This window comes from Balaenoptera acutorostrata, chromosome 16 (genome assembly GCF_949987535.1).
Source record: "Balaenoptera acutorostrata chromosome 16, mBalAcu1.1, whole genome shotgun sequence".
NCBI lineage: Eukaryota > Metazoa > Chordata > Mammalia > Artiodactyla > Balaenopteridae > Balaenoptera > Balaenoptera acutorostrata.
In genome coordinates, this window is record NC_080079.1 from 58,691,620 (window position 1) to 58,712,738 (window position 21,119).

Here is a 21,119-nt window from a genome sequence, read left to right on the forward strand (position 1 = left end):
CAGAGGGCGGGTTGCGGATGTGGATGTGTAAATTGTGGTTCGAATAAAACGAATGATTAAACATGAACGTCCTAGGGCATACCAGGCAGGTTAGGAAATTGGCGAAGATAGATTTTGGTTGCAAAGAAACTTTTGTTAGCAGCAGAGCTAGAATGATTAATAATGCGGGGCGGGGGGGTTCCTGCCTTTGAATGCACATTGCCTGGTGCCCTAAGTTGGAGAGGGCAGCCGACCCATAGTCAACTGCCCGAACCTGTTAGGCCAGGTATTAATAATTCACCCTGGAATGATAAGTTTCCGGGAGGGCAGAGCTGATGACATCAGTGGTCTTTATCTACAGTTTTCTAACCCTCCCCTCCCAACCTGGCTTTTCCCTTTCCGAATAACCCTCCACCCAGCCCCCGACCTCCCCATTCACCTTCATTCAACAGCCTTAAACATCTCGTGTCATACTATCTGGAGAAATATCAAGTGTGCGCACTCCATTTTTGGAAATTCTCTGGTAGTATAGTTTAACTTTTGCATTTTTTCCCATTTCTTCATAGTTCTCCATCAAGGAAGAGAGTCAAACTCAGCTGTCTGGCCAAGGAGCAAGTTCTCAGAATCTACTATTTACCTATTTTCTTCTTCTGTATAACAAACCCAGTCTAATGATTTACATTTTCTCCCCCAGCCTCTAAATATTTGCCAAAAGGTGGACTCCTAGGGGACAAGTCATGTCTAAATTGCTGTGTTTGAAGGAATTTTCTTTAACTTCTAATCATTGACATATTTTTGATTTATTTTCTTTCTCTTTGCTGCCTTGGAATACTACCCCTACTCTATTTTAACTGCACACTGGTAGTGATATATTGTGAGTAAAACGGGTTCCCAGCAGCCCGGAGTCCAGTTCCCCCTGTCTTTCTCTAGAAGAGATACTTCTTTTATTTTCTGTACAGTTGCAGTTTCTTTTTTCTTTTGGTATTTATGTTGCATGTAGCAGTGACATCATGCCCCAACTCGGTCTGCAGAGTAGCCTGGTGCTGGAGAACCCTGCGAGCAGGGAACCCCTCTCTGTTCATCCACTTGCCCCCCCACCCAACCCCCACCAAGCCTCTTACCAGCTTCTGGCGCTGTCTTATTTTTCCACTTGAAAATAAGACCTTAACAACAGTGTTTCTCTTGAAGGCCTTGTCTCAGGACCTTTAGGGGACACTGAGTCAGCTGAGGTAATTACCACTAGCTCTAGATGCTTCGTCAATTGGGGTTCATTGTCATGCTTGCCTTTGATATATTATACTTGGTCTCCTCTGCTGTTAAGCTTGAATCCCTATCCTGAACGAAACACATATGCTACATATATATTCCCGTGTTGTGATATATATGATATGTACCAGTACTTTATATGTAAAAATGCACATTTTTATATATAAGCGTGGTGATATTTTATAGAGAGAGTGATGTATTTATTACGCCATATGTGCCTCTCTATACGAGAACGTGCTTGAGAGAGAATTAATTGGACACCCAGCTTTGGGACTGTGTAAGTATCTAAATTGCCTTACTGGAGACAAGTATTTCTACAGTGGTAATTATTTCCTATAGTCTATGAAGCACCTTGCTTTAAAATAAAATTTCTCCCTCAGTAATACCCACTAGGACATACCTAGTTCCTCTATGCGTGTTAGGCGTCTTGCAAGATCCATTTACTTGTTTAAGGAAGAAAAAGATGGCTTGAAGAGAACGTTCCATTGCATTAATGAGCTATGTAGAAGCCAGAATGAGTAAATATAAGTCTCTGAGCACGTCAGTTACTCCAGGAATAGGACCATCTCTCCCAGCAAGATGTGGCAATTGACGAGGAGCTTGTAGGCCAGTATTTCTGTGTGTGACTTAGAGCAGTGCTGCTTTCAGCGGCACCAGCGATAAGCATCCGTCTTTACTCACCTACAAGAGACCCAACCTGTAGACCAGTCCAGCGGCCCTGGAGTTTGCAGGAGATGTCTCCACACCTGGTCCTCTCCTGCTCCTTTGCAGAAGAAGAGGCAAGTTGGTCATCTGGTTTGGGCTAGTCTTCACAGTTGGAGGGTGTGGAATGCTCAATGTACCAACAAAACAAAACAATGACCTTCTTCGGTTCAGAGCAAAATTCTGCCCAAATTGACTCCGTGGCTCCCCTTGTCTGCAGAACACCTTGAAAAATGACCTGAGGGCATGAACCGCTTTCCTACCTGCAGAGCTGCCTACTGTATCTAATGATCTTTCAGAACTGGAGGGAAACCGTGACGTCAATCAACAAACAACTCTCGTGCCAAATTCCTCTGTCTTCTCCAGCCACAATATGGTATTGAGGGAGGATCAGCTAGTTTGGTGTGCTCTCTGCTGCTGACATTAACCAGCTTTTTCTTTCCCTTCTTTCCGTTCTTGGAAAACCACCTGAAAGGTCTTTCTCCTTCCTCCAGAAGCTAATCAGAGGAATTTTGCTAAGTGAAGACATCATTCCTCATTTATAGGACTGGAAAGAATGCTCTTGGATTCCCACTGTCCCATCAAACAAATGCCTTCACCTTTCACCTCGGTGGACTTTTTCTTCCATGGATATTTTAACTTAAAATTTTATTGCTGCCGAGAAATATGAAGAGCAGCTCCAGAGTTAAGGCTTGGAAATAATCCTTCCTTCATTGGGTTGATTTTAAACAGGAAGTTGTAATCTGACAAGTGTCTGTGAATTGAATGGCAGGGTTTTTTTTTCCTTCTGCCCCCGGTCTTGCCTTGAATTGCGCCATTTGAAACCTAAAATATTTTTTCCCCAGCAGTTGGGAAATGCCACCTGAGCTTTTCAGTTCAGCACTGCTTTTGCTGCCCCTTCCAACCCACTCTGGAAATTAAGATTCTACAATTGGAAATTGGCTGACAATTTGGTTGCTGGTGCAGGAGGCAGATGGAGCTGAGAGCAGGATGGCGTCCAGCTCCCTCTTCCATTCCAGGCTTGGCTCCGAAGGGCTAACCAGCAGAGAACCTGAACCTGACAACCGATTGTCAGTTTGACACAAGGAAAGAGCAGTAACTAAGCTACACCTCCAGCAGCCCCTTCTCTACAGGTTTTCTTTCTCATGATTGAGACCTTTGAATATATAAGAAAAGTTGTCCAAGAGTACGTCTGAGAAATCCTCCAGTTCTCAGTCTTCCAATAAATGGCTTTGATGAAGTCCATGAGGGAAATGCTTTTATTTTGTCTCTACAAATAGCACTAGGAAGTCATAATGGAAACATTGGATGAATATGCACTTCATCGTGGGGAAGGCAAGCACATTAAAGCTTTTTCTCAAACTGTATAACTGCTAGGACAGAGTTCTTGGAGGAGAAAGGTGAGACTCAGGGTCTAACTCTTGGCAACTGCATAACCTCTTTGCATCTGTGGTGCCAGTCCAAGAACAAGAACCTGAGGATGTGGGCCAAGGAGAAAACTGAGTCTGCAGAGGCTTCTGTTTCTGCTTTCTCCGAGTTAAGTCGGCCAATGGGGGCAATTAATTGAGCGTAAAGTTCCAAGAGTACTAAGATGGAATGACAAGTGGCTGCAGCCTTAACGCCTCTCAGAGACACACTCTTGTCTGTTCCCTGTCTCAGGAAGCTACAGCAGGGCTTTAAGGAGACCCAGCCAGCTGGTGCTGAAGTGGTCCTGCTCTGCGGGCCGTGGCTGCAGAGCCGATGTGCTTGCAAGTTGCCACTTTTGACCAATCTAGCACCATGTCCTAGAACCTCTCTCGCCTTCATCTCCGCTCTTCCCCAAACATCTGCTGTGGATTGGGAGAAGCCATTGAATTGAAATGACACTGCACGTTTCAATTCTTAAGAGGCACACAGCGTCCTCTCCCAGCTAGTTCAGGTGCTCTGTTAACTAGCTGCTCTTCCACACAGATCCACTAGATGTCCTCACAGATCTACTTAGTATTACCATTGAGATCCTGGGGAAAACTCCCTTTTCTGAGGACTGAGATTGAGGAAGAGAGCATTGGGTGACTCGATAAAAAAGAAAATCAGCAAACACCAGAGGAGAGAGGGCACTTTATGTGGCCAGGGAGTAGATAGGAAACTTACTTCTGTTTTAAATAAATACTGAAACTTTCAAAATTGCTCCTTGAAACCTAACCTTCCTTGGGAGTTTTAAGTGGCACTCCGATATCTGAAATTAACCTTCGAACCTACATCAGCTCTAGAAAAGGAAACAATCATGGAGACATGGAAATAAAATACCGGTGGTTCTGGATATCCACAATTCACTGAAACAAAACTGAAGGATTAGGAAGCAGAGAGCTTCGAGGAGGGGGATGAGGGATGGTATTTTCTGAAGTCGGAGGTCCACGACTTAATTTTGATATGATTTTATTTTACAACTTGAGAGTATAATTTTACACACAGAGTATCCACTTCTCCTGGAACAGCTACCACCAGAGAGGCAAATCCTCATCCATTTTTAGTTAAAGAGCTTATTCGTGACTCATAAAATGGCCCAGAGGAAGGCTCTTCCTGGCTGGGACACACATCCTTCAAGCCTGATGGATCACAGCCAACAGATGGGAGGTCAGAACGGGCCTTACCTTTTAAGAAAGTGGACCCAGAAGTATATAGGTGAAGACACCCGCTAGGGGCTCAGTGAAAATGGACTATTCCAGAAGTAAAGCAAAAGAGCCAACCTCGCAGTTGGTGGCACCTTGGTCTAGACATTGTAATAATTCACAAAGGTTTGTCAATGTGTGGGGCTCAATCATTTTTAACTGTTTCTGTCCTGTCTTTGAGCCTCTCATCCATCATTCTTGCTGATTTTTTTTTTTTTTTTTTCCTTTTTGTGGTGGTGCTTGTTTGTCTTATGAGATTTCTATTTTGGATTTGGTGTGACTGTAAAACTGATGACTGGGAAGGAATGAAGAGAAATAGCATGTTTTCTTTTTTATGCATATACTGCTTTGGAATGTGAGTGCTTACAATTAGCATTTAATCTTCTTATAGAAAATGGGTTTTTTTTGCTGCTTTGATTACCAATTTCAGCTTGTTCCTGCATGCTAACACTATGAAATTTTAGAACAATGCATGGTCTCCAGAAGAGCCAACAATAACAATTGCAAACAGTCCCTGAGAGGCACTGGTTTGAAGTTGTGTTTCCTCCTGAACCCTTATCAAGTAGGAGGTTTCAATCACCCATTATGATGGGCTTACCTCTGACAAAATCATTTTGAAAGTTATTCCACCCCCATCCTCCCTCCCCTTGTCCTTAAAGACGGTATATATATAAGAACTTTCTTTCCCTATAAATGTGTCAGAGTCTATTATTGTATATGAACCCAAAACGGCAGTATGGAAACGAAAACCAGGCACTGTTGCTAATGAGAAGCATAGCATTTCAGAGTTTGATGGGCTTCTCTTCTGCTACAGCATTTGATTAAATTTTTTTCAAAACAATTTATCTACAGCGAAACAAAAAATCATCTTCGTTTCCCTCCTCTGTATAAATAACCAGTCAATATTTCCAGTAAAAGAACTAAGAAGGAAAAAACAAGCAAGTGGTCTGCGAGTTGTACACCAGATCTGGATGCATTTAAAATAACTTTATTTTCATGTCTTCAACCGAAGACTGTTTTGCCTTTCTCGACTTCGACGACTGCTGTTTGGGGTGTCTGGGCAATCCCACCATGCCTTCTAAATTCTTCTGATTCAAATGCTATAGTGGAACTTTTTCTTTTTTCTTTTTTCTTTTTTTTCATAAAAGCTAAGCTCAGGAATGATGTCCCACGCATTGAACAGGGCTGGGGCTGCATGATGATGATCTGAACAACTGACTAGCTAGGATGCTAAAAGAACATGTCGCTAAAAGTGTGAGCCACGATTACAGGAATGGAGTTGCTGCTGAAGGGATCTCTCATTCATCTGCCCCAGTGCCTGTTCCTCACAATCATAATGTTACCCCTGCTTGACAAATAGACTGGCACGTCTTAAAGGTCTTAGAACAGGACTTGACCCACTGGAGAGATTTAAACCCCTCTTGCTGGTGACTGTAACATTCAAAACCACTAGCCATATTTTAAAATAAGAGTGCAACCATTTCTCCACTAAGGAAAAAAAAAAAAAAAAAAAAACGATGGGGGAAAAATGACTTTCACAATGGAAGGTGTGGGCACAGGGAATAACACCTCTCCAGTTCAGCTGACTATTTGGCTGTGATGCTTGGAATCAACGTGAATTCTTCTCCCATCTTGCAAAAGGAGCAGGCAGGTTCATGCTAAGGATAAACCAAGATGTTTGCCTGCTGTAGCACCAAAATGAGGTACAAAAAGCTTCTCTTGTACTGAAATATAAATTGGCTTGAAGGGTGAAGGTGCAGGGCCTTGAGAACTATCACAGTGATGTCCAACAAGGTCTGTACGTTAGCACTCAAGTTGGATTCCCAGGCAGTGCGGAACCTATGATATTAGCTTGAGAGGAACTCTCAGTGCCTCGCGCAGATCTTAGTAAGATATTTTATGTGGGATCTATGCTCTCATTTCATGTTTTGTAATTTTTCATCTATTTTTGGCCGATATTTTCTATATAAGAAAAAAATATGGTTAACCAATAGCCCGATAACTTTCTGAATTTTTGGCGGGGGGAGAGAAGAGCAGATGCGATTTTCAGATTCTCTCAGCTTCAAGCAGAAAATACACCCATAAGTAGCTAAATGCATTGCAGTAGACCAACATCTCATATGCTTTGGGTGATTTCTTATTTGTGAAACTGCCTTTAATGTCAAATAGGCAGCGTTAGCCTTGAGGAGCTGCATTTCTTATATGGACAGATTTGGGTATTTGCTCTGTCAAGAGTAAATTTAAATTCCTGTGGGCATCATGTAAACTCACTCTGGGGAAGTTCGGCAGAGGCATCCTCAGATTCTATATCAACACGTAATCGTTTCATATCTAATTGGATGAAAGCTTGTCCCAGCCTCTGCCTAATGCCCAGAAATGGACGGAAATTAGAAAGCCTACATACTAGATATTTTTGCATCTTGCAAAAACCATTTATTGTATGCAATAAGCAATTAATTGATTGGCTGTGTGTATATTTTGTCCTCCTGTATTAATTGTGCCAGGGGAAAAAATGTTGGTTGCATTTTTGCTGTCTCTAATGTGTGCTGCTTCTCATCCAACAAGCCGATTGTCATCAGCCATGTCCTTTCCCGTGGTCACCCGCTTTACCCAGGGTAGGAAAATAATATGCAACAGCCTTGGGGGACTCTACAGGCAATTGATATTTTCTCTGCTTTTTCCAATGTACAACCAAAGTGTTACCAACAGTTCTCTCTGCATTTTTTTTCTGGGTCAAGACTGTTAATGTGAACTAAGACCTGTGTTCAATCCCTTCAGCTCCCTTCCAGCTGCCTTGCTGTGTGTGACCTTGCCATTAACTACCGCTCTTCCTCTCGTCCCATCCAACCCCATGGTTATAGCCAAGATGTCCATCTACAAGAGAATGAGACGGGCATGTTGTTTTGATTGCGGACGTTCTGAGCGTGACTGCTCGTGCATGTCAGGCCGTGTGCGTGGTAACGTGGACACCCTTGAGAGAGCCTTCCCACTTTCTTCTGTCTCTGTTAATGATTGCTCCACCACTTTCCGTGCCTGTAAGTTTAACCCCAACACATACAGTTCCATGTCTGTGCTGTCTGTGGCATCACCCCCGTCTCGTGTCGTGCCCTGTGGTGCTGTGAGTCAGTCGGGCTGATGTTTTCCTCCCAGTGTATGTGGTGATGTGTTGCCCTCGCTGCCTGTGTCACTGTGTACGTGCCGGGGAGGCCTCCCTCCCTATTCTGTGAACGTGTTGTGTTTCTTGTAAGAGCGTGCAGGCTGTGATATTATAATCCAGTGATATTATTCCTCTCTCCTTTAAATAAATATGCTTGGAAATTAATGTGAAAGCACATCAAACACTATATTGATACAGAGATGCATGGAAATGTATATCTTACTATTTGGGGAAAGGGGTTAGACATCGGATTGGGTCGAAAGGAGGAAGGAAAACGGTGTAGAGAGAACAAGCCAACTCTGGCATGAAATTGCTTTTACTGAGCTTAGATGCTTTCCAAAATACAACAGGGTTTCAATGCAGATGGGTTTTTTTTTTTTTTTTTTTTTTTTTTTTTTTTTTTTTTTACTGTGTCCCCCTAACCTGTATCTCATTCCTCCAGTGCCAGATTGCCTACTATGCTCTGAAAAAGAATCTGCCAACCTATGCTGGTTTCTAGAGCTTCCCCTCAAAAAGATGACTCATTCAAAGGATCAGTCCATTAATATCTTTCATTTTTTTCTAGAAATATAGCCCCCTGTTTCAGGTATCTTGTAGCAATTGTGATTCCAAATAACAACAAAAATCATAAGCCGAGAAGCATCGTGGTTTCCTTGAGTCCATCGTGCAGCCTTGGGGTCAGTCTTTGTCCCCCGCAAGTTCAGAGGTGTTCAGGAGTCTCTCAGGGTCTTGCAGTGGCAGCTGGCGAGGCTGAGCTACACCAGATTCCCGAGCACCTTTCCCTCCCCCCCAACACTATCCTTGTCTTCAGCATGGACTTTGCTTGTGTTTTACTGATATGGTACGTGGGTGATGCTACTGAAAGCTCCAGCTTGTTCACTGAGGGACCTCTTCTAAGGGCAGAAGAGGTTGTGCTTTGCTTGAGGACTTGGATACCTTAAAGTATGGCTGTCACCTTATTTTCACATTTTTGGTAGCATGGGCGGTAGAAGACAGTCCGTCTGTGTTCATCCCTTCCTCTCGAAAGCACCCACCACGTGTGTTGGTAACCATATTATCCGTTCTCTTTTCTTCCAAGTGCCCAGAGCTGGTTGAACTAAATTTTCACCAGCAGCAGTTAATTTATACTGGCAACAAGGAGGGAAAAGAGCCTGCCGTCCCAGCATGGTGTGCTTGTGTGGCAGTGATCTACGGGGCGTCCAGGGCTGAGGGAGCCCTCGCGTTACTGTATGCAGTGGAGTGTGCCACGCCCAGTGCTGACGTTTGAAACTACGGTTCAGGTCTGAGACATTATTGTGCTTGGAGCGGTCTTAGAGGCATTTGGAAAAGTTCGATCTAGGACCAGAGAATCATCATCGTCTCTGATTTATGATTCACTGCTCCATCAGAGCAGTGCCAAGGGACAGGATTCACTTTTTAAAGTGATACTGAATAGATGTGATGTTGAGAGGGATTTTGGACTGTCCCATCATATTGGCCTAAAATCCTAGGAAGGAAATTTCCTTTAAATCTTTCTTGCACATGCCATCGTACATGCCCTTACTCCTTTATTCTCATCACAGTTCTGTCTGGTTCATGTGACACCACCAAGGTGAACTCGGTCACAACCATACAAAGAATTTGTTTGTCTATGATGTATGGCAAGACACCAGGTTCAAAGACAGGAGCTGGGGAGGAGGAGTGGAGGGGTGAGCTGTGGTGGCCCAGTTTGGCCACATCTCTTTGATTGATGGTGGTGAATGTAAGCACCAGCCCCCTCGGTTACCCATCTAAGGCCCAACTTCTACTTTCACATAACCGCTAGGCTCTAAAACCTTGGCCAGAGATCCAGTGGAGAAAAGGAAGGAGCCACTCAGGCTCTAAACTAAGGTCTGTGGTCATGTCTTGGCACCGGCCACCCATACCAATCACAGCAAATCTCTGTCCCCTACGTGAGGCCCATGATACCCAGTGTGTGCAATTTCCATCTTATCCAGGAGAAACCATAATTGGAGGGATTTCTCAGCTCTGCAATTTAATCCAAGTGTTGATGGAGGCCAGGAGGAGAAAAACTTGGGGTGGGATGGTCCCGTCTTCTCAGAAACATCCTGGGCATGAGACTGCTGTCTTTCTACCCCTCCAGCATCAGCTCCACCGTGGAAAATGTGGAGCTTTGGGCTGTGTGTCGAAGGCGTAACTGGTACTGACAGCTTGGGGGGGGTGGGGTTTGCCTCCTCTGTTTTCATCAGTCTCCCCGCCGTCGTCACTCCGTCAAACAAAAGCAGATTTCATCCATCCCTGTGTGAGTCCACTCACCTTTGACCATTAATAATAAGTTAGAAAAATCCATTCCAATTTGAGCCCCTTCGTGGGCCCACATAAGCCCTTCTTCTCCAATTAAAGAATGTCTACGTCTACGCAGAATTCCTCTGGCAGAGCTCCAATAGCAATCCCCGGGCTTCCCTCGCTGGTGGTGGGGTTGGGTGGTGCCCATTGGACAGAGCTGGTTGCCTCAAAGAGCAGTGGTGAGAGTGGGCTTTTCATTAAATATGAGCAGATGTGAAACGTAGAGGGTTTGACAATTAGAAATGGCAGGAGAAGGGCCCTTGAATCAAAGTGAGGTCAGATGGGCGGATCAGATTACTTCTCTTACATTCTTTAGTTGTTCTGAAAATCATTTTGAATTAGTGTCAGCGGAGCCGTGATGGGTTTTGCCCTTTGTCTTTTATGCTGGGGCTGTATTGTTTCCCAAGACACTCATTAAAGGTCATTATATTATTACAGAGCTTGCTTTGGTCGCAGTTTCCCAGTTGAGCCGGTGTGCTCTGGGGACTGTCCGATTCCTTCTCTTTTGCCTTTCGTCTACCTCTTTACTATTTTTTTTTTTTTTTTTCTTATAAGGGGAAAGATTTCCGTTTTCGAGGGACGGTAAATTGAAACACAAAGTCCCATTATGTGTTTTCTGAAGTGGGAAGAGAAGTAGCCAGTTCCCAGAGGAGTGGCAATATATTAAAAGTGTTCACACAGTCTTAGAACTCTGCTTCCTAACAGCAAGCCCTGCCTGCTCCTGCTCCGTGTACCTCTCCTTGGAGGTGTGGCCCATTACACCATTCCCCTTGCTGCTAAGTCACATACTTTTCTAACGGTTGTCTCCTTCTGATGAACTCATGGGATGTCAGGCCACACTGTGCTGACAAAAAGATTTGCAGAGAAGGGGAGGACTCCTTTACAGAAGACTTAAAAAGCAGTAAGAGAAGTAACGCAAAGAGTGACCAGTAAGGACTCATCACGAGGCTATTCTATTTTTGGCAAGACTGAATCATTCAATATGGTGGGCTAGAATTGGTGTGCAGAGCATCATTTTTGGATCGTTCCAATTTTGTTTCCACTTTGGATGATCCTGGGCAAAAGTACCAGCTCTCTTAGAAGACGCTAAGATGGTACGGGCCCCAGACTTTCCACAAGTAGCTATGTTCTAATACTGTCAAACATAAAAAATATATGGCTAGCAACATCCATACAGCCGTCAATATAGATTGAGGTTCTAATCTGTTCCACTTCCCCTCCATATAATTTTGTAAAATAGTACCTTTTCTCTGTTCAGAATTTATTCTTGTTATTTCAGTCTTGCTCGATATCTGATTGCTAAGTCTAATAGAAAGGGGACAATTAAAATTATGATGCAGTGACAACATAAGACCCTATTGATTCAGACCTGCTGAGGACTGCCTGACATGATGCTGGTCACAAACCCTCAGTAACCCTGACATGAACAAATTAATCATGTGCTCGAAGAGAAACAGATCTTTAAACTTGTACTTGGAGATAGTTTTAGCCAAAGGACATGTGGGATCACTCACACCAACCTTTCAATTTACTAATAGTTTAAACCTGCACAATTACATACACCCACTTGCAAACTACTGTAGCTAATTTTAAGTGGTGCACGACTTTTCTTTCGGGTGTAAATATAATACAAGGAGGCATTCAACTCCAGTGGTTCGGTCGAGAGGAGAAGTCCGATACGATTAGGTTGAAGGGAGACATACCAAAATCAGTTTAGTGTAATCTTGAGTCTTGTCCGATAATAAGCAAAAATCAGCTTATCCCGAGTAGCCTTTGGTTTGTACAGGCAGAGAATTAACATTGTCAATAGAACTAAAGTCACTCTACTAAACTAATGGCATCTCGAAGTATGTAAAATCAGATACTGGGGCAGGGAGTGCAAATAGCTCTAGGAAAGTGTCTCTAATAGGACACACCCTGTGCTGACAGTCTCCAGTGCCTGTTGCAGGGAGATTTAATTTAATAAGCTGCCTTTAAAAATCAACAGCCCATAATAATCTCAGTCCTTTTCTGTAGGTATAGTTTTGGGCGACTTTCTCAAGCTCCCCAGTCCTAAATTTTATTTGTTTATTTTACTCTGGACCTTAAAAACAAAGACTCTCCCCACTACCACCATCAGTGATAGAAAGTAAGAAAACAGATAGGCAAAGCACACTCAGCCCAAATCAATTTAATCATTGTTCTCCCTGTAGTTTTTAAAGCCTATTCATTCTGGGTCTGCAGTTTCTCCCATTTTCTCATGCTTACTGGTGCAGTACCTCTCCTTCTCTCCCTCTCTCCCTCCCTCCCTCTCTCTCTCTCTCTCTCTCTCCCCCTCCCTCCCTCCCTCCCTCTCTCTCTCTCTCTCTCTCTCTCTCTCCCTCTCTCCCTCTCTCTCTCTCTCTCTCTCTCTCTCTCTCTCTCTCACACACACACACACACACACACTATCCATTTACTGCTGCTAACACTAAAGCACCCTTTGGATTCTACCCTAGCTCTTTAGCTACATGTGTCCTGATTTGGCCATTTGCACTTCATTGCAGGAAGTGAAAACAGGAAGGCAACTTGGCCTAGGCAACCATTTAATCATTCCATGAGTAATGGACCTGGGAGGGCATCTCAGAGCACTTTTGTTGTTAGAAGGCAAGGCTACAGAAGCCAGTGCCTCTCCTTTGATTTTCTGGTAGCCACATTCAGCAGCGGGGTGACACGAAGCACGATGCCTTCCTACTTGCTTATATGGTGGTCAGCTCATTGTAAGGCAGCCATCATGCTTGAACAAAGTTTCCTTTGAAAAGAATCCTTTTAATTGCCCATCTCTAAAGAGCTCCAAACAAACCATGTTTTTATTCATAATAAATAACTGGGTTTTTTTCAGTCTAGTGTCAGGTGAAGTAATTGACTTGCATTTTGAGACCCCGTTGTACTCTCTTCCTCCTCCAAAATAGTTGAATTCTTTAAGATAAATATGCTGTGAAGAGGTACCACATGCAGATGAAAGAGAAAGGGAAAAGTAGGCAAACAACAACCAACTTTTCACAAGAAGTCCTTTGAAGCAGAGCTGGGAGACAAGAAGTAGAAAAGTCGGAAAGAGGAAAGGGTGCTCTGTGTTTACCCCCGTCACTTGGACACCTCCCTCCCCAGGGATATGATGCTTTAATAAGTGACTGGTCTCCTCAAGGACGAACCAGAAAAGATGTTGGCATGCCACAAGTAAGCTAGGCAGAAGTCCTTATGCAAGGTGACATGGAAATTATGTTTGCATTTTTATTTCAGGACAGTGGCCAGTTGTCACCATACTCACCCTGACAGCTCCTACCACCAGGCAGTGGACTCTGCCTCTTACCTCCGTGGAGGAGGGGAGAAGTGGCCAGTTAGCTCTCCATCCCCCCCACCCCCTGCTATCTCAGGCGACAGATGCCAGGGCCAGCCCGCCTTTCACTTGAGCTTTCTTGTCAAGGCTGTGCCTTGAGCCCAAATCCTGACCTTTACTGTATGAAATAAAGTACTGATGAACAAGCAGAGGTTTAGAATTAGAGCAGGCTTGGAGCAAATGTCAAGTCCATCTCTGCTTCCCTCCTCCACCTGCACCAGGAGCCTGGATTAGACCCAGGCTGGAGTTTGCAGCGCCTTAGGCTTTATGGGTCTGGGGAGACATAACTTATTAACAAAGAGTTATTAAATTTTTATCAATTTTACAACACAATGTAAATGCCTCCCATGAATCTACATTGTATTCATTATCATTTAAAACGTTAATTAAGTCAAAGTTGCATTTAATTTCTCTCTAAATGGGCCTTTGGGAAGAGGCTTTTAGAAACATCTGTGGGAGCGTGCAGCTCGTAGAGACAGGGAATCAGGACATTCCCGCATTCAGGACAGCGCCCTGAGTTGATTGCTATCGCGTGTCTGTGGCTAATTTGTTGTGATGCGCTGGGGCATTGTCTTGAATTAGCATCAGACCAACGATGGTGTAAAGCCATCGGAGAGAGGCTTGCAGGGCGGCGGCCCAGGCTGCACCGCATCCTGCTTCCAAATCCCATCCAGACGGAAATGAGCAGTTGATCGGCAGCGTTCTGGTCTCAATCAGACCTGGGGGTCCTCCCTTCTCATACGGTGCCCATCATTTCAGTTGGGTGCTCCTTGATCTGAGATGGACATTTGTCATCTGGCCCAACAAATGTAGGACATTTGCCAGCGTGCTTACAGGCAAGTTCTCAGTGCTTGGGATCTTTGATGCGCATTTAAGCCTAGAAGCGATGGAGCACAGAACAGCGTAAATGGGAACCGTTTTCCGAATAGAGTGGATGTAGAGATTATAAACAGGTCATACGCATTGGTGAGGAGGAAAGAAGAGTGAAGCCTACTAAGATTTGCTGAAAAATTGCTTTCCTCTTCTGAGGCGAGGTTGACACCTCTGCTGTTAGTGTGTGTGTATTCCTAGGAACCGAGGCTTATGTGGTGGTGCTGGGAAATGGCCAACTGCTTAACTTGCATTCACGTTAAGACTAGACTTAGTGTCTACTCTTACTGTATGCAGGGGACTCTGCCAGCCCTGCAAGGGGGTGTGTGTATGTGGATACGTGTATGTTAGTTACTGTTGTTATTGTCAAATTGAACCCACACGTAGCATTTGCTGCATTGCAGGCACTGCTCTGTGCCCTGTACAGATATTACTTAATCCTTACCATGGGGTAGGTAATAACTGTTATTTGCCGTTGAGGCAGCTGTAAACTGAGGTATCTGTGCATTGACAGATGAGGCAACTGAGGCACAGAGACGTTAAGTGACTTGCCAAGGGTCACATAGCGAGTCAGTGGTGGGGCTGGCATTTGAGGATAGGCTGGACAGTTGGTTCTTCAGTCTAGGGAGCAAACTGAGTCACTCATTTCCTTACTCAGTTGAAGAAGATGGGTATGTCGGTCTGTCTCCAAGGAAGGAGAAGAAAGACGAGGATTCCAGTCCTGAGAGCTGGAGACAGCGTGGGGGGCGTTGTGAGAGAGGGGGGCGAAGTGCTTGGCAGTGCAAAGGCCCAGAGGTCACCTCCTGTTGGTCAGCCGAGGAAAGGTCCCACAGGAGAGGACAGTTCAGATGTGCCTTGGAGGATGGGAGGCAAAAGGGTGTCCTGCCTGACAGCACGAGAGAGGGCATGGCAGTGGAGGGGGGCGCCGAGGGCCGGAGCCTCCTGTCTAACAGCTGGTCACCCAGTTTGGCTGGAGCTTAAGACCTGTGCCTGGGAGCGAGGGGAGAGGAGCCTTGAAGGTGAGCAGGGCCCTGTTATGGCACTGTATTCACACGTAATACAATAGAAAGCATTCAAGGGATTTGATCAGGGGAATGAGCCACAGAGGCTTTGTTTTGGGAGGACTTCAATGGCGGCTCCGGGAAGAGGGGCTGGAGCTGAGGGCCTTGGGAGCCAGCCTGTGAGGGTGGAGAAGACCAGCGGGGGGCTGGGTTGGGGGGGCTGGGGTGGGGCATGTGCTAGGAGGAGGCAGGAGTGAGCTGCTCCGAGAAGCCTGGGAAGGAAGACGATCTAACGGCCTCTAGGACTCCCAGCTGAAGCACATTATCCAAATACAATTCCAAGAAGTTAAAATCATTTTAAAGAAATTTTAATTGATGGCGCTGAAGCGGTTGAATTCCATTAGTTAAATTTCTTGAGCTTAATTCTCCCCAGCTGACTCAGCAGTCATTGTGCTTCCCATTTGGGCTCCGTGGAGTCGTTGTCTTATTGGAGAATTTCCTGAGATCTTGGCTGGGCCTGGAGACATACTGGACCGTCTCCACTGCCTCTGGTCTTGGGGATCCACTCCATCTATTTTTTGAACCAGTATTTCTTCTTCTTCCCTTACCAGCCTCTGCGTTTCCAACAAGACCCACATCTTGAGTGTGTTGATGGGGGCAGAGCCAGGCAGCTCTGAATCGCTGGCATGAATGGCCTTGAACCAGGCTGGGCGGCAGAAACAAAGCAACGAGGGCCACCAGCTGGGGCATGTGGCCAGCCCTGAGGGTCGTGGCTCGAGCTGCCTGTGGTGGCTTCAGTTAGAGCTCCCGGGAATTCTTTTTTAAATCCCTGTGTATGGCAAGGTGACTTTTTCCTCCCATCTTTCTCAGGGAGACAGCATGTCTCCTTCCATCTGTGGAGGGAGAAAAATAATAAAGTGCTTCACATCCCATTCACTGAAAATCCGCTGTTGTTTCCAACCAGCATCGGACTCTGGTAGAAATACAAAACACATTTCCTGTGAAGTACGGCCGCACAAAATCCGAGGAAGTCGTGTGGCATTTCTAAGTACCGTGGAGCAATTTTCTTTTCCTTTTTATTTCTCTGTGCACAAGAATTTGATCTGCGTTCATTGTGTCTGTATGTCAGCACCCATGACTGGAGATTTATGCACACCTTTGACCCCAGAGGGTCATTGAAACAGCACAGAAAAGCACGTGAGTCCTGAGCTCCCTCGAAGTGGGGGAGCGTGTGTGCTGAGAATGCCAACTCCTGGCATTCTCTCTGAGCTTTTCTCCTGAACCAACATTCTTTTTTTTTTTTTTTTTGGCCACCTTGCACAGCTTGTGGGATTTTAGTTCCCTGACCAGGGATTAAACCCGTGCCCCCTACAGTGGGAGCACGGAGTTCCTAACCCCTGGACTACCGGGGAAGTCCATCATGTTGAATTACCTAGGTAATCAAGGAATCCTCCATCCTTACATTTGCTTACCAGAGTGTTGCTTCCCTAGCCAAACACCTTTCCAAGGGGAATCTAACTGGGCAGAAACAAGTTCAGCATTGTCAGACCCACACAGCTGAAATTTCAGAGAGCATCGAAAAGACCTTTTTATAAATAGTCAGTGCCTGGTTTGCAGAGAGCTTCTAGACAAGCCCGTAGATTTTTTTTTTTTCTGAGGAGACATTCTTCTGATCCCCAGCTCAGATGAGCTGGGGAAAAGGTCTGAAGATTCCAAAGTGGCCTCTTCCTTCTCTGACCATTTCATCTGGTCATCCGCGGAAGGAGCTGTCCTCCCACAACCAAGGGAAATAGCAAGAGAAAGATTCTTCTGGCCTCGTGGAGTAAAGCTGAAAGCCCTGCTTTTATCCCGTTCAACATGGCAGGGTGAGTACCACCAAATACTCCAAAAGCAACAGAGAAAACCCTGTGCAAACTCAGAGTGGGAGCTCTTGAGGCAGGTCCGCGTCAGGGATGATCAGCTGCGCTGAACGACTTTGAAATGAACTGAGAAAGACTGCTCCTCAGAGCTGAAGCCACACAAGATGGTACCTGCAAGGGCTGTCTTCTGGGAGTGGAGCTGACTGCTTGCCTTAATGTGATCTTCCTTTTGGCCCTTGCCAGCTTTCTGGGCTGGAGCCAGTTGGATTGCACTCAGTCAAGAAAAGACCTGGGGGCTGCCTGCCTTCCCTCCAAGGCCAGAAATGTACTATGCTAGAATCCTTGGCTGGGCTTTGTATGTTGGCAAGAATACCTGAGTAGGAAGTGGCCTGAAGGATTCCAGCTCAGTAAATATTTGATGAGTGAAAGAATGAATAAATGAAGGGATTCTCAGCCATTAGTTAAAGGGATAGATGGTCAGCCAGAAGCAGGATGGCCCCGGATCTGTGAAGTTTCCTAAAACTTTCTAAGCCGCTTACAATATAGTGTGTGTGTAGATATAGATAGAAATATAAAGATGTACATATAGATACAGAAATATATATAGATATAGATACAGATATATAGATATATATATATAGTGTGTGTGAGTACAATCTTCTTGGATCCCAGTTGGAGACATCCCACAATTAGGATACAAGAAGATTCACAGGGGATAATGTAGCGAGAAAAAGAAAAACTAGGACGTAACTGAGGGATCTTGAAAATTATCAACTAGGAGGTACAATCCATATTCTTTGTGAAGGTTAAACATTGGGAGAGAAGATCTAGAAACAAAGACTGAAAAAAAAAAAAAAAAACGGTAGGCAAAAACCCACCAGTGTTTCGAATGAGAGACAGGGATACCACCACACAAAGTGTCCACGTGTGTGTAGAGCATGTATCCTAGAAAATCAAGGACTTGTGACATTTGCATTCCGTTTTACTAATTTTGATGAACCTGATCACTTTCGTGAGTCAGGGTGGCACAAAAATAATAATGCATCGGGTGGGACCAATATGAGAAAAGGGGCCCATTTGTAAAGAGCCGTAGCCATTTGCCAATGACCAAGTCAGCCTGCCAAACTGCGGAGACATGTTTGAGGCCACTCTTGACCATTAAGATCATTGACTCTGACTTGAGGTGGGCAGATCCAATCGTATAGCACCCAAGTGACAGTTCCTCCCACCTTGAGGTGTCTGAAGGCTGTGTGTCTCATGGATATTTTCTGTTGTGTCATTTTTCTGTGTATTCTGCTCGAGACATGGAGTGGGCAGGGAGCTTTCTTGATTGCTCACAGACCTCTCTCAGGCTGTATCAAGCCTTCCCTTCCCTTTGAGTGGCTTTGAATTGCTCTCTGCACTTTCTCAAGGTTGATCTGGCTATTTCTTCCGTGCAGATGAGTAAATTTCCACATATGGCTTGTAACGTAACCAACTGAGAGAACACGTCCAGCAGGGATGCTTCCAAGCCAAAGCCCTAAACAGGTGTTACTGAAAAGGGAGGTACAATGACCTGCAGAGAAAAGAGACGTGCAGTGAAAGTGACAGAATGAAACTTGCTAAGAGTGCAGACAGGGATGAGGTACAGACACAGGTCATGTGGCCTGGAGGTCTTGGCACGCAGATGTGAAATATGCAAGGTGCTAGTTGCTGGAAGGGCCACTCCTTCACGGTTTTCTTCCATGAAGACGAAGATGGGTTCTGATAGGCAGACATCTCCTGTCTTTTCTCTGAATCGTAGTAGGGGATTCCCAAGCCATTCCCCTCACTGTGCGGTGAACTAAGTGATCTCCTTGGCAATTAAAGCCTGAAATTCTAGGAAAGCTTAGGGCAGGGAAAAAGAGAGAAGGGGTGAGATTTGTGTGTTTTCTGGGGACTTTGAAATCAGTCCTGGTGCAGTCATGTTTGTTTGTTTTTTTTTTTATAAATTTATTTATTATTTATTTATTTATTTATGGCTGTGTTGGGTCTTCGTTTCTGTGCGAGGGCTTTCTCTAGTTGCGGCGAGCGGGGGTCACTCTTCATCGCGGTGCGCGGGCCTCTCACTATCACGGCCTCTCTTGTTGCGGAGCACAGGCTCCAGACGCGTAGGCTCAGTAGTTGTGGCTCACGGGCCCAGTTGCTCCGCGGTATGTGGGATCTTCCTGGACCAGGGCTCGAACCCGTGTCCCCTGCATTGGCAGGCAGATTCTCAACCCCTGCACCACCAGGGAAACCCCAGTCATGTTTTGATATGTTCACGAAATGGTTGCTCAGTGGATGCTGACTGCTATAATGAGAGTAATGCCTTACACACGTATGAGTCCTCATACTTCTCAAGGCACCTGCATCCTCTTATTTTATCTAGGCAATCCCAGAATAGACGTCTTCCTTTACTGTTGTGGGGCTTTGGGCCAGCTCCAGAACCTCTCTATTCCTTAGTTTCCTCATCTGTAAAATGGAGATAATAATAGGACCTATCTCATGGACCAACTGTGACTCTGTGTCTCATCATTCCTCATCTTACTGAAACTACCTCATGACTTTTCCATCTCTAAAATGGACATAGAGCTAGCGACATGGAGTTAGTTCAGTGTGTTTTCGGAAGATGAAGGTTGGAGAGCAAACAAGAGGGGAACAGATGGTGGGGAGAGAGAACATTTCTTTTAAATTCTATCCAAATTTCTTTTCTTGATGGTGGTCTTGATCTCAGCCCATCTTTGAGGTCTGGATGGTGTTAAGGCTTCACATCATCACCTTTTCTAAGTTTCTTTATGAGCAGTTGGGCTCTGCTCCTTGTTGATTTTCCCATTAGTAGGATTAGTGCAAAGATCAGGGTCAAGACGGTGCCCAAATCTTTCAGCCACGCCCTGCCTTTGCCTCTTTCTTTGAGCAGACCTGATGTGAGGACAGGTCTAGAGATGGATAGTTGCAATGGAGAGCACAAGGTTCACGAAACCCCAAATAGTTACTACCTGACCTTTGCAGAAAAACACTTGCTGACTCCTGCTTTAAACACACAGTTCAAATGGTGCCACCTCTGTGACGACTTCTTGACTGCCCACCCCCCAACTCAGGTGCATCTCTCGTCTGTAATCCTGTAACAACTCCTATAAGCCTCATTTAGAGCAGTTTTCATCTTGGGCTTTTTAGAAGTAAGCAACAAGCCACAGACAACTCTCAGCGGTCTTCAGATTCCTCTCAACATATTGCACACAGCAGCCAAGGCGCACAGTAGGAATTCAACACCTGTTTGCTGAATAACATGCACACTGTGTCAGGATTATTGTTTCCATAGCTTGTTAGGCACATATCTCAAGAGAAAAGAGGATCTTGAGTTCGAGGTCTCGCTTCTTGTTCTCTCGTGCCACCTTGACCAAAACACTTGTTTCTGAACAGCTGCTTCCTTTGAATGCTGGAGCACTCTTGAAGAGCTGGGTCTAGAATTAACCACTGCTTCTTTTGAAGAGAGCGCATTTCTTTCACTGCTTCTGCTGGGCATCGTGTTCGGTGCCCGTGGTGCTCTGTGGTGGATGTGGGGGTGCTGACGCATTCCCTTCCAGAAGTCATCGGGTCTTTGCGTCTGGGTGGGTAGAGGTGCGAGTTAGGAATGCGTGGCAAACCCATTGTTTCACTCCTTCCAGAGCAACCTCATTCTGCCCTTCAGGTCCGCAATACGTTCCTAACTCAAACAAGCTCCTTTCATCCAACTCTGACTCCCCATTAATTGAATTTATCCCAACTGCTCTGCAGGCCGGGCTTGCATCTTTCATCACTCAGCCCCCAGACAGCTGCGGGGACCTTCTCTTGCTGTGCTAATACACTGGCTGACCCACTGGGAGTTATGTTGAGGCAGGGCAAGCCCCCAGCTCAAATCTCGACAGCCCTAAGCTCCCAGAGTCCCCCACACCCTCTGCATCTGCCTGAACTTGCTCC

General features: G+C 45.3%; 1 protein-coding gene across 12 annotated transcripts in view; it reads left to right on the forward strand.

Annotated features, from left to right (window-relative positions):
* The window catches only part of KCNMA1 (potassium calcium-activated channel subfamily M alpha 1), a 751,659-nt gene that overhangs the window by 616,518 nt on the left and 114,022 nt on the right, over positions 1–21,119 (forward strand). For 7 of the 12 annotated variants that reach the window (XM_057531254.1, XM_057531255.1, XM_057531250.1 and 4 more), the window contains exon 19: positions 7,457–7,630. The exons of the other annotated variants lie outside the window; for them this stretch is intronic. In XM_057531254.1, the coding sequence (XP_057387237.1) occupies positions 7,457–7,630 (174 nt within the window). The remainder of the gene's footprint in view (positions 1–7,456; positions 7,631–21,119) is intronic. 12 annotated transcript variants of the gene reach the window in all.